General features: G+C 39.0%; 1 protein-coding gene across 1 annotated transcript; it reads left to right on the top strand.

Annotated features, from left to right (window-relative positions):
• Positions 1–367: 367 nt before the first annotated feature.
• Positions 368–11,158, top strand: LOC138629481 (chloride anion exchanger-like). Its single transcript, XM_069713209.1, has 19 exons — positions 368–495; positions 642–781; positions 1,440–1,550; positions 1,805–1,965; positions 2,054–2,218; positions 3,787–3,939; positions 4,673–4,755; positions 4,850–4,997; positions 5,262–5,375; positions 5,575–5,652; positions 5,826–5,921; positions 6,045–6,151; positions 7,288–7,357; positions 7,438–7,530; positions 7,611–7,706; positions 7,807–8,028; positions 9,203–9,257; positions 9,346–9,476; positions 11,138–11,158. The coding sequence occupies exons 1-19, from the start codon at positions 368–370 to the stop codon at positions 11,156–11,158; spliced, it is 2,172 nt and encodes a 723-aa protein (XP_069569310.1).
• The last annotated feature ends 897 nt before the right edge of the window (positions 11,159–12,055 follow it).

Raw genomic sequence — 12,055 nt, forward strand, 5'->3', positions numbered from 1 at the left:
AGCCGCATGAAACCAGGCAAAGAGTCGCATGCGGCTCGGGAGCCACGGGTTGGCCAGGCCTGAACTAGATGAACATTGTTTATGGTTTTGCCAAAAGATTGTAAAATTCAATAAATGGGGTCAGGCTACCAACTGTTTGGCTCAGAGAATGCGGTTTAGTGTTTTAGCGATTCAGAAAAACTGCAAAAGAGTAAATCATAAATCTGGGTGTGTTAATGATTGAACTAAGCGAGAACAAAACCAGCGCGTGATGAAATTGACTTTAGATCTCAGATTAGATACACCAAGTAAAGGTGCTTTTACGGATGTGTCTCTTGAGTGTTTTTACATACTGAAGTTGATTTCTTCAAACACCTGAGGTGTGAGGATGGTGACGCTGAGGAAACAGTATGTGGTGTCCAGACCTGTGTACTCTGAGGACAGCTTTGGTGAAGACCATGAGAAAATCTACAGGGAGCGCAAAACTATCCTCAACCATGTCAAAGACTATCTGTCGTAAGTTAGCACTGGTCTCTCGTAGATATGGATCTTTGACTAGAAATAATCACTTGCTCTCTTGATTGGAAGTCTCCTTGTGATAGTATTTTTAATGCAGCTGAGAAAAAGTCCTCAGAGTTTCTTTTTTTGTGTGATTACGACAGCTGTGATTCAAAACGTGCCAAGAATGCCGTGCTGTCTTTTCTGCCCATCATCGGCTGGATGAGGACCTACAGAGTCAGAGAGTGGCTGCTGGGTGATGTGGTGTCTGGGCTCAGCACCGGGATGGTGGCCATCATGCAAGGTGAGGAGCATTCAAGGCAACCATAACAAAACCATGTGGCTTCCTTTTGGGAAAGATTGTGGTTCAATAGGAAACATGCTGACTACTGATTTAGAAGTGTATCTATCATTCCTTACTTTTGCTGCCTGTACCACATTATTTGCTATTAACCAAAGAATGTAAATCACTGACTTAAAAACACTGTCTATCTCTGTAACTTGAAAGAGACTGTCACTCTGAATGTGCGATCAGATTCTTACTGCCATTGACATTCAATCGGATATTTCGTTTTTTAAATCTGAATCTTGCTATCTTTAGAAAGTGTTATATGTAGGTATGCTTGTATGGTTGTGTGTAACATCTAAAATCACTTACTGTATTGTAGTAATTCAAACTTCCTTGTTCACACTCAGGGAAATGATTGTCACAGCAACAAAATGAAATACAAAAAAAAGTCGGTGGGAGAAGTAGTCTTAATAGACTCTTGCATCATTTATGAGCTTTTGCGAAGATACAAAATATTGTTCAATTTTAAATGTTCAAATTAAGTGTTGGATATAACATATCAACTTACTACGAGCATAACATGATTTTCATACTTTGTTCTATTTTACTTTATGACAATCTTATATTACTATTAAAATCTTCCCTCTGTTTGTTTTCCTGTGGTCTCTGGCAGGACTTGCCTTCTCTCTGCTGGCCTCGCTGCCTGCGAGCTACGGCCTCTACACAGCTTTCTTCCCCGTTCTAATGTACTTCTTCCTCGGCACATCAAGACACATTTCTGTAGGTAGGTTATAGAAACTCTAAATTATTTTCAGTTTTTTCCTTATTATGACAGAAACACTTGACCTAATATACAGTTTCCGGAATAAATAAAATATTTTAACACTCATCCCTAGTGTTTCCTGTACAAACTGTCACCAAGTCATAAAATGGATTTCATTGTCTTCAAGCATATTTATATCAATTACAGAAGTTGTTTTGGAAAAGCTTTGAATCTTATGACTTTGGTTCATCCCACCACACCCACCTTCCCTGCAGGTTCCTTCCCAGTCCTGAGCCTGATGGTGGGAGCCGTGGTGACCCGTCTGGTCCCGGACGTTGGACCACCAGCAAACATCACGGCCTTTGAGGGTCTTTCCCAGGACCAGCAGAGAGTCCTGGTGGCCTCCTCCGTCACATTCCTCATGGGGATTTTCCAGGTAGGCTGGATTCTGTCTCTGTGGATCATGTTCTTGGAGGAATTTTCACACCAGGCTTCTTTTCTCTTTGCTTTTCTCTCCCATGCAGCTCGGCATGGGCATTCTGCAGGTGGGCTTTATTGTTGTGTACCTGTCAGACACTCTGGTCTCCGGCTTCACCACAGCAGCTGCAGTCCACATCTTGGTGTCCCAGCTCAAGTTTGTGTTGGGGCTGAAGGTTCCAGGCATCAACGGTCCACTCTCCATCATATATGTAAGTCCGGCAGATATCTGATCAGATCTTAAATTATTACTGTCAATGCAATTATATATTTGAAATAAGCTGAGAAAGACCACTCCCACTGTTTTCATTATTCAAGGAAAAGGAGACTAAGGGAGAACAGGGAAAGACGACAGGTTGTAACTTTGAAAATGTGAGCCGCTCAAAGAGGAAAAATGGTCTGAATGCAGAAACAACTGCACAACCCTCAAACCTAAGTTATTAGTGGCAAGACGTGAAAAAATGACCACATTTCTGAAAAGTATTTCTTTTAAATCAGGAAATGAAGCTAGTGTTTGGTAGGTAGGTAGGTATTAATCCCCGAGGGGAAATTTTTTAAAGTATGAATATGCAAACTAAAGACTTAAAATTTGTAAATGTTCACTCTAAAGTTAATTTCAATTACTGCTCGAGTAAATGTGAAACTGCTCTCCCTTTTATTGGACTGGCCCGTCTCACATGTAAAGATGTAATCAAATGGGGACATAAAGTCAAACCTTTACACATGGCTAGACACTGTATCACTACTTGAAAATGAGACGTTCTATTGTGGTTTGGGTGAAGTGGCCCTTTAATTTATAGATCATATAATGTTATTAAGTTGTAGGTTATTCATTGGCCTCCTGAGCAGATCCTCATCAGTTTCTGTTGTCAGAGTTCATCCTAGATGTAAACTGCAGGCTGTGTGTCAAGGCATTCAGAGCAATCTTTACTCATCACACAAGTCTGTACAGTGTAATACGTACAACATAGATCACTTCCTCAAACAGCTGTGACTTGGTACAATCCACAAATGATAAAGCTTAATAAAACTTTATAAAGATTGATCAAGTTTATAGTTAGTGCTGGCTCAGGCAACCTTAAACTATCCCTTAGTTATGCTGATATAGGTCAAAAGGTTACTGGAGAACCTCTCATGATGCACTGTAACTGTTGTAAAGTCCTGTTGACGGGACCATACTATGTTAAGTGCCCTTTTGTTGTCATATGCTTCCATACAAATGAAATTGGATTGAATTGAATTAAAAAGTGAATCATATTGATGTTTTATGAAAACCGAATACCAAAATATTTACTCCCTGTACACTGTGTATAATAACTCGTTATAATTCGCTGTTGTGTGAACGTACCTTTTATGGTTTCTGCAGCTTACTCATGTGTCTTAACTTGGGTTTTATTATGTCAAAGTATGTTATGTATGCTCCACAGCAGGGTGGTACAGTGGAGTTTTACCAACTAAGCCTGAAGTGGTCAATATACAGCATGTTGTTAGTTGATGGATTTCAGATCAGATGTTCGGCTCTTTTTCACAAGTGGTCAGACTTGCCAACAAATGGGTCTCTCTGATGCATTGAAGAGCAAATAATAAGACAAAGCATGATGGGTTTTTCACAACCCGAAATTGTTCTTACAAAGGCTTATTTCTGATCTTTAAATAACTAATAATAACTACTTATAAAGCCGCTAGTTACAACTTATAAATAAAACCTTTGAACAGAGTCAACAGATTTTTTTTTTTTTTTTAAATCACACTCGTATCTTTATGTGCTACTTTTGTACAGACCTTGGAGAAGATCTTTGTCCAAATCACCTCCACCAACATCTGTGACCTGGTGATGTCCATAGTGATCATAGTGGTGGTGTTCATTGTGAAGGAACTGAATGACCGATACAAAGCCAAGCTGCCTGTTCCCATACCCATAGAGGTCATCGTGGTGAGAAAACCTTAAAGACACTCCTTCAGTATCATCCACTTTAGAGTATGTCTCCATGCAATCCATTTTGTATTATTCAAATATCATTATACCTTTATTTATTTTGCCAAAAATAACACCAATTTTGTGGTAATGCAGTTAAGTGAAGGAAAGCAGCCAATGCATTTGGGTGGAACTTCTCAAAAAAATGAATTGCCACGTAACAGCAAAGTAACCTTTGCACACAAAAAAAGACAAATTGAAGTCTGATTTTTATACCATTATGGATGGATACCAACATGTATACTGTTGCTTAAAATAAGTCTGCCAAATATATACTTCAGAAAGTAACACACAAAATCCAAAACCAACAATGAATTGATGCCACTAACAAGAAGTACTATATAATGTTTCAACAGCCTCCTTTACTATTAGTCCTCAGTGCCACAGAGCTCCATTGTTGTCCAATAAATTGTTTGCTGCTCTGGGTAACATGTTCCATTATTACCGTCAGCGCACAGTTCGGCTGCCTGGAACACCAAATACTGTACTAGTTAGTCCGCCACTGAAAATAGTACCAAACAAATACACTCTTTCCTCCTGTTTGAGTGGCATTTGATCAAAATTACAGTCCCCATCTTTTTCAGTCAGAAAAAATACTGAAGGATGGACAAACATATTATCAGTTTGAGACAGGATATGTTGAGATTAAGTATGACATATGACTACCCTTAAAAGGTGTTTTTTCTCTCAGACTGTCATTGCTTGTGGGATTTCCTACGGCTTCAAGTTTGAGCAAACATATGGTGTTGATGTTGTTGGCCAAATGGTTAGTGGGTAAGTTTGAAGCTCTGTACATATTTTTTTGTTTGATGTTCTATCAAGTAATTCAGATTATTTAAACCCACAATTAAACACAATCATCTTTCAGGTATGAGTCTCCCATTGCGCCCAGTGTTGAAGTCTTCCAGGAGAGTGCTGTGGAGGCCTTCCCTGTAGCCATCGTGGGGTTTGCTGTCGCCTTCTCTGTGGCCAAAGTCTACTCTATCAAACATGATTACACCATTGATGGAAACCAGGTGAGTTATATACAACAACAGTCTTTATCCCTGTTGGCTCTGATAGAGGAAGAAGAGTTAAATGGTTACTGATTCTTTTAAGAGAGTATGAGACCCCTCATAATTTGGGTTATGAAGATATAAAGTTTAGTTTACTTTTATGTCAAGGTTGGATGTGAGCTGTCACGGGTTGCATGAAAAGGCAGGTTAAAAAGAATCACTGAAGTCCAAAACAAATAAAAATCGTTCACTGTCATAGAAGTCCCTGTCGTTGTTTCATCTCAGGAGCTTGTTGCGTTTGGGATTAGTAACATATTTGGTGCGAGCTTCAAGTCGTTTGCAGCCAGCACGGCTCTCTCCAGGTCGGCTGTGCAGGAGAGCTCAGGAGGCAGAACACAGGTCAGAAACACAAACTTCATCATTAACGTCCATTTGTGTATTGGGTCGTGAACTTTTACGAGGTTCGTACTGTACGTGCAGATACTTTTGAATCCCAAAAGATTTCTTTAAAAAAATATTTTATATTCTCTTTTACGTCACATTTATTTCCTTTACTGTTGTCTTTAATGTGAAACTTTTTTTTTTTTTACAAATGCAGATCGCAGGGCTGATCTCAGCCCTGATAGTGATGATTGTAACAGTGGCACTTGGCTTCCTGCTGGAGCCACTTCCCACAGTAAGCGTCATCTCTTATTATGACAAATGTCAGATAATTATGTGAATTTTGTTTTACATTAGAATTTCAATATTAATTTATCCTGTTGATTCCTATACAGGAGTTATAATTGTATGTTTTAAGGTCTAAGGGTTTTTTGTTTATACATAACCTTAATATTTGATTAACTGCAGTCTGTCTTGGGCGCCTTGGTGTTGGTCAACCTGAAGGGAATGCTGATGCAGTTCAGAGAAATCCCGTACCTGTGGAGGAAGGACAAACCAGAATGTGTAGGTATTCAGTAAGAGTCTTACAGGTTATCACCAAAATAGAAGTGCTTTTATATGTAATAACTTTTCTATTATATGGTCGTTTACTTGCTACTGTTAGTGTTTGACCTACGATGTCCGCAGGTGGTGTGGGTGGGAACGTGTATCGGTGCCATCCTGCTCGGACTGGATCTTGGTCTGGCGGTGGGCCTGGGGGTGGAACTGCTCTCTGTGGTCTTCAGGACTCAATTGTAATTACACAGTTTGTGACATATGATATCACTTTCTCAATACGCAAACCGACTGCATGCAGGAAATTTACTAATGTATTCACTATTTACACTCCAAATGCAGTAAAGCAGAGAAGAATCTTATTGTCCTTAAAAATGGTTTTATTTAGCCAATTTGAACTGTTCATAAAGTTGAAGGAGTCACAAGAGATAAAAACTACAATTACCACCTCGTGGTTGCATGCCTGGACTAACCGATCAGGTACAGTTTACATCCATGTCTGTCCAGACTCACGTGACATATGTGGGCCAGACTTTGAAGGAATTTGGCCAGTAAAGTTGATTCTGATTGAATATAAAGTTGACAATAGACAATGCTTCAAATATGGATGTTGCTGCAAAGAAAGAAATTATAATACATGGATGCTTCCTGCACATGTTCAGACTAGCAGCACAGGGATCTATACAATCACCACCATTTGTTGGTGGGAAAAAAATGTGTCACCAATTCAGTATCAGACCAAGTGTCAAATATTGTTCCAATCTTCCCTTTGGTTTCTGAGTTATGGCTTTGTAAGAATAGCTAGAAAATTGCTTTTGCATTGAATTAGGATGTAACAGTGAAGTTGACCTTTGACTCTTTTGGATATAAAATGTCATCACTTTATCATTTTATCCTGTAATCCATTTGTGCGACATATTGTCATAATTAGGGTCTTAATTTATGGCCACAAACGTGTGACCTAAATTCTCATCATTTCATCTTTGAGTTCAGGTGAATGTTTGTGCCAAACTTGGATGGACAGACGGATAGAACAAATAAGATAAGAAGAAACATAAAAAGACAACAAGCACACGTCTGATGGACTATGACTGTAGTCAAGGCTCCATTTGGTGCCTTAATGTACAATATACTGTATGTCTGTAGTTAGCGTGTGTGAAGCTCTAATAGATCCTGAGAGGGCTGCTTTTCATCCAGTGACCAAATAAGCAGCTTCAAAATTAGATGCGTCCTTAAACAAGCAAAACTAAAAGCTGATCAGTTTAAACAGGTAATGTCAGTAGTTCTATTAATTAACTCTATATTCTTTTTTAAAGGTTGTGCTTTATCTGACCCACACACACTAATATTTTGAACACTGCTCATGTCTCTCTAGCCCGCGCTGCTCCATCTTGGCTAACATCTCTGGGACCAACCTCTACAGAGATCGCAAAGACTACCTGCATGTGAGTTCAATTAAATAAAATAAATGATGAGAATTAAAGCTTTCAGTTGAGTGCAGACCATGATGCTTCCTTTTTCTCAGATATTTGAACCGATGGGAGTCAAAATCTTCCGGATCCCGTCGCCCATCTTCTTTGCCAACATTGAGTTCTTTAAGAACAAGCTGGTAGAAGCTGTACGTACGTCTCTCTCCACTGCTTCAGTGTTTCTCATGGTATAAATCAATATGAATGTGACACTGACACTTTGCTCCAGGTGGGATTTAACCCTCTAAGGGTTTTGAGGAAGAGGAACAAGGCCCTCAGGAAAATCAAGAAACTCCTGCAGAAAAACCATCATGACATCATAGAGGTGAGAGGTCAGATCGAAATTACTGCAACATGCAATCTTATTCTTATCTATCTAATTATCTCATTTTTTAAGTTTTTTTTTCTCTACTTTTGTTCAACAGAAAGGGTTGATGGATTTATTCTGCCAAAGAGATGATATGTCAAATGTGAACATTGAGGAACTGGACCTGCCGACAGACCTCAAGGACCTTCCTTTCCAAATGAACTGGAACGCCGAGCTTGCTGCCAACATTGGCGTCCCCAGAGTGGACCTCCACAGCCTGATCCTGGACTTCTCTGCCGTGTCCTTCCTGGACATCTCTGCTCTGAAAGGACTCAAAACGGTAAAACGTTTTTCAGTGCCCTCCATCAGTAATTACAGCTGCACCATTTCAGCTTTTTCTTGCAGCGTTCCTTTCTTTCAAAATTAAAATAAGCTGCTGACAAACAGCAAAATGTCTTCAGCAAACTTCCCTTAGCACACTAACAAATAGTGCTCTTCCATGTTAGGACTCTTACTTGTGCAGCGCAGGAATTTTGACAGTGTCGTGTTGTTTCAAATCACACACTATTCTGCACTGACCTGAAATAACCTCAACATATAAATACATCACCTGCCAAAATATCTGCAGCTTTACTTATTTTACCCAGAAATTAATGTGTTTTCATTTCCTCTGTTTAACACACTGATTCTTCTATCTAGCAGCAGTAGTAAAAAATAAACACTTTTGTTTGAGGTTCAGGAGAATCTGTAGCTTCCTCAGACGCCTTAATTTGAAATTTCTTTTATGTATGTGGACCCCCTCTTCCGCTAAGTAGACAAGACAAGTGACCGTTTAGGGTGGAGGGGGTCCAGAGTTCCACACTTTTGGGCTGTTTTGAGTGCATCATCCTGGTACTTGTAGTGAACTGCATGTTTCTGTACCTGACAGTGTGAATGCATTAATGCACTCAAAATAGTGTGTCAGTACACAAGTACACAGTATTTATCTTAGTGTAACAGTCATCAGGTAAACGTTCTTTAAGACTTACAAAATGCAGGAAAATGGTAAGTGTACAAATTATATTATATATGGGCATTGTTATATTAACATTCATGGGGGGTTTAAAAGTTACTCAGCAATATATAAAGTACTGGCAATTTAAATGAACCCTAACTTTACCAGCAGCTTCACCATTAAAGTAACACAAACACAATATAACAGTCATGATTCTGCATCACAACTACTTTTTCTTTTGATACTTTAAGCATATGTAACTAATGCTTCACATAAGTAAACATCTAAATGTAGCTCTTCAATGAAGTCTACATGGTGATATTAATCTTTTCACTTAAATAACATAAAAAAAATAAAAGCTCTGAGTGTATCTTCCACCACTGCCATCCACACAGGAACCCCCAAGTTAATGAAAGGTGGATATAATAAAAGTATGAGAGACTTTAGTTGAGATGTTTTTAACCATTTGTAATGTAATGGCCATGTAATTAAAGCTGTTTACTGTTGCTTGTCTTCACAGGCGCTCAAAGAGTTCATCCGAGTTGATGTGGATGTTTACATTGGGTCTTGCGATGGTGAGTTTCAGCCCCATTTTAAGTGTTATAAACGTAATAAATGTCTATACAGTGTACATATCCAGTAACCGTTCATGTGTGTTGACAGCTTACATCCTGGAGAAACTGCACAGCTGCATGTTCTTTGATGAAGATATTCTGACCTCCATGTTCTTCCCAACGCTGCATGACGCCGTGCTGCATGTACTCGAAAAACACAAAGACAACAAAAACTGTGTGGTAAGAAAAGAACTACTTGTGGGCTTCACATCATACTTTTTCACAGCAGACGGTTTGACATGAGCAGGAAAAGCAGGAGTATTAATAATGGCCACATTTTAATTTGAGGAGGAACAGCTGTTGAAATTACTCATTAAAAACCTGCAGTTGATCCAAAATGCTGCAGCAAGAGTACTGACGGGATTTAACAAGAGAGATCATATTTCTCCAGTTTTATCTTCTCTTCACTGGCTTCCTGTGAAATCAAGAATAGAATTTAAAATTCTCTTGATGACTTACGAAGCTCTACATGACCAGGCTCCATCATATCTTAGAGATCTTATAGAACCATATAATCCTAGCAGAGCACTTCTCTCTCAGTACACTGGTCTACTTGTGGTTCCTAGAGTTTCCAGAAGTAGAATGGGAGGCGGAGCTTCAGTTTTCAGGCTCCTCCCCTGTGGAACCAGCTCCCAGTTTGTGTAGGAGGGGCAGAAACCCTCTCTAGCTTTAAGGTTAGACTCAAAACGTTCCTTCTTGATAAAGCCTATAGTTAGGGCTGGCTCAGGTAGACCTGAACCAACCCTTAGTTATGCTGTTATAGGCCGAGGCTGCTGGGGGACTTCGTTACATGCTGAGCTTCTTTTCTTTCCTCCTACTCTTTCACTCTATACACTCATATCTCACCATTACATCTTGTTCACTTCGTGCTTTTTCTCTCCCATAGATTTAGCTAATTCTCTGTTGCCTCTCCATTCAGTTCCCTCGCTTGTGTAGTTTCTGTTATTTATTTTACAGATATCCCCGGCCATGGAGCTGCATGTCTCTGCTCTGTGATTGTCTGACCCACCAACAGTTCATGTTTTGTATCTCTATGCTGTCCTTTTCTCTCTCTGCTCTCCCCTAACCCCCACCGGTCGAGGCAGATGGCCGCCCACCTGTTTGGAGGTTTTTTTCCCTCCTAGCTTATGTGGGAATTGTTGAATTGTTGGTTTCTCTGTATAATGTTGTAAAGTTCTGTTGTAAGGACTTTAATGTGTTAAGTGCCATGAAATAACCTATGTTGTGATTTGGTGCTATATAAATAAAATTGAATTGAATTGAATTGAATTGAATTGAATGTGCTGACTGTCATGGATCACTGCAATACTTAAAGGAAGCGAGCCATTCTTAATGACATCTGTTTTATCAAAATGTCTGCTGTGAAAAAGGTCTTTTGTGTCTGAAGTGACTGAAGATTCATCACTTGCAAAATAAAGTTCAAACAAGTTGAACTCATACTGCCAACACAAGAACAGAAAAGGACTTTCATTACTTATATTTCTTCCTTGAGGCACTCAGCTCTACCCCATCAGGGTTGGGATGATGGGTCATAAAACAGAAATTAATTCCAATATACATTGAAAATGGTCAAATATTTAAAGCATAAATATCTCTATAATTTCAACATAATGAGTGCATCAGCATTTGGTAAAGTCAGCATATGCTAAGCAGAATCAAAACCAACCTTAGTTCATGTCTGACCTGATTGCACCAGTCATTTTTATATTTAGTTATACTATAGTCATGCAACATAAGCCTCTTGATGGAGGAAGTATATGAAAATAATCATATCTAGTATAAACAGTTATAACTCACTGGTTTTACTGCCCAGTTTTTATGAGTCTGTTTTTGTTTTGCAGGTAACAGCCACCAAACTATAGAAGAGCATCTGTCTCCAGGAATTAATAAGGAATAACTTTTTACTACAGACTACAAGGAAATTCTGTTTACACTGACATTTCCATCTGGTGCTCCATTCACTGTGTTGTCACTGTGCAATGCTCCATTTTGGTATTTCTACCATACATTTCATTTTGAAATGCTTGTTTCGGTAACTGGCCTTTTTTGACTTTGCTGTAAGTTTCCCTTTGTAATAACTGTGATAAATATTGAATTACTAAATGTGTTGCAGTAGAAACCCAGAGTGGTGTCCTCAGAGTATTAGCTGTTTTTTTTTTTTTTTAAATGCTCAAAATACTATACATTAAATACTACCTAAATTCATAAACCAGGATGAACAAAGCTGAAAGAAGACAGCTGCTTCGCCATCGCCTCACAGACACCAGTGCGAAGGAGAATTCATATTTTTAGTCCATTTAACTGTTACTTTCAAATATTTAGAGAAAACGCTCCAACAAATGCTGCTTTTCCACAGCATGGTACTCGACTAATTTAGTTTTCCATCCTGCAAAAGTTGTAGATATTTACCTAGCACCTGGAACTCTTTTTGATATAATTTCCGTAGAGGTTTCAAGCAAGCTGAGTTGATACTGAAATATGACGTGAAAATACTGCAGATTACCGAGAGAATCATCTGTAGAGTCGAGCAGAATTAGGACTTTGCTTTAGGCACACTAAGCATTATAAGAGTGGTCAGGTTCTGCAGTGGGCCATAAAATAAGGATATATTATGTTTTTAATGGTGGCCCAACCAAGAAAAACTGGGAACCAACTGACCACCAGACAAAGTGAAGACACTGACAAAGTGTCCTAAAGATAACACACCTGCGGTCATTGCCAAAGCTTAATGCTAGTTTTAAAAAGATGTGGGTTCTATG

Source organism: Brachyistius frenatus, unplaced genomic scaffold (assembly GCF_029030835.1).
Source record: "Brachyistius frenatus isolate BFR_SWC_R1_liver_20210118 unplaced genomic scaffold, ASM2903083v1 Contig_116, whole genome shotgun sequence".
Taxonomy (NCBI): Eukaryota; Metazoa; Chordata; class Actinopteri; family Embiotocidae; genus Brachyistius; species Brachyistius frenatus.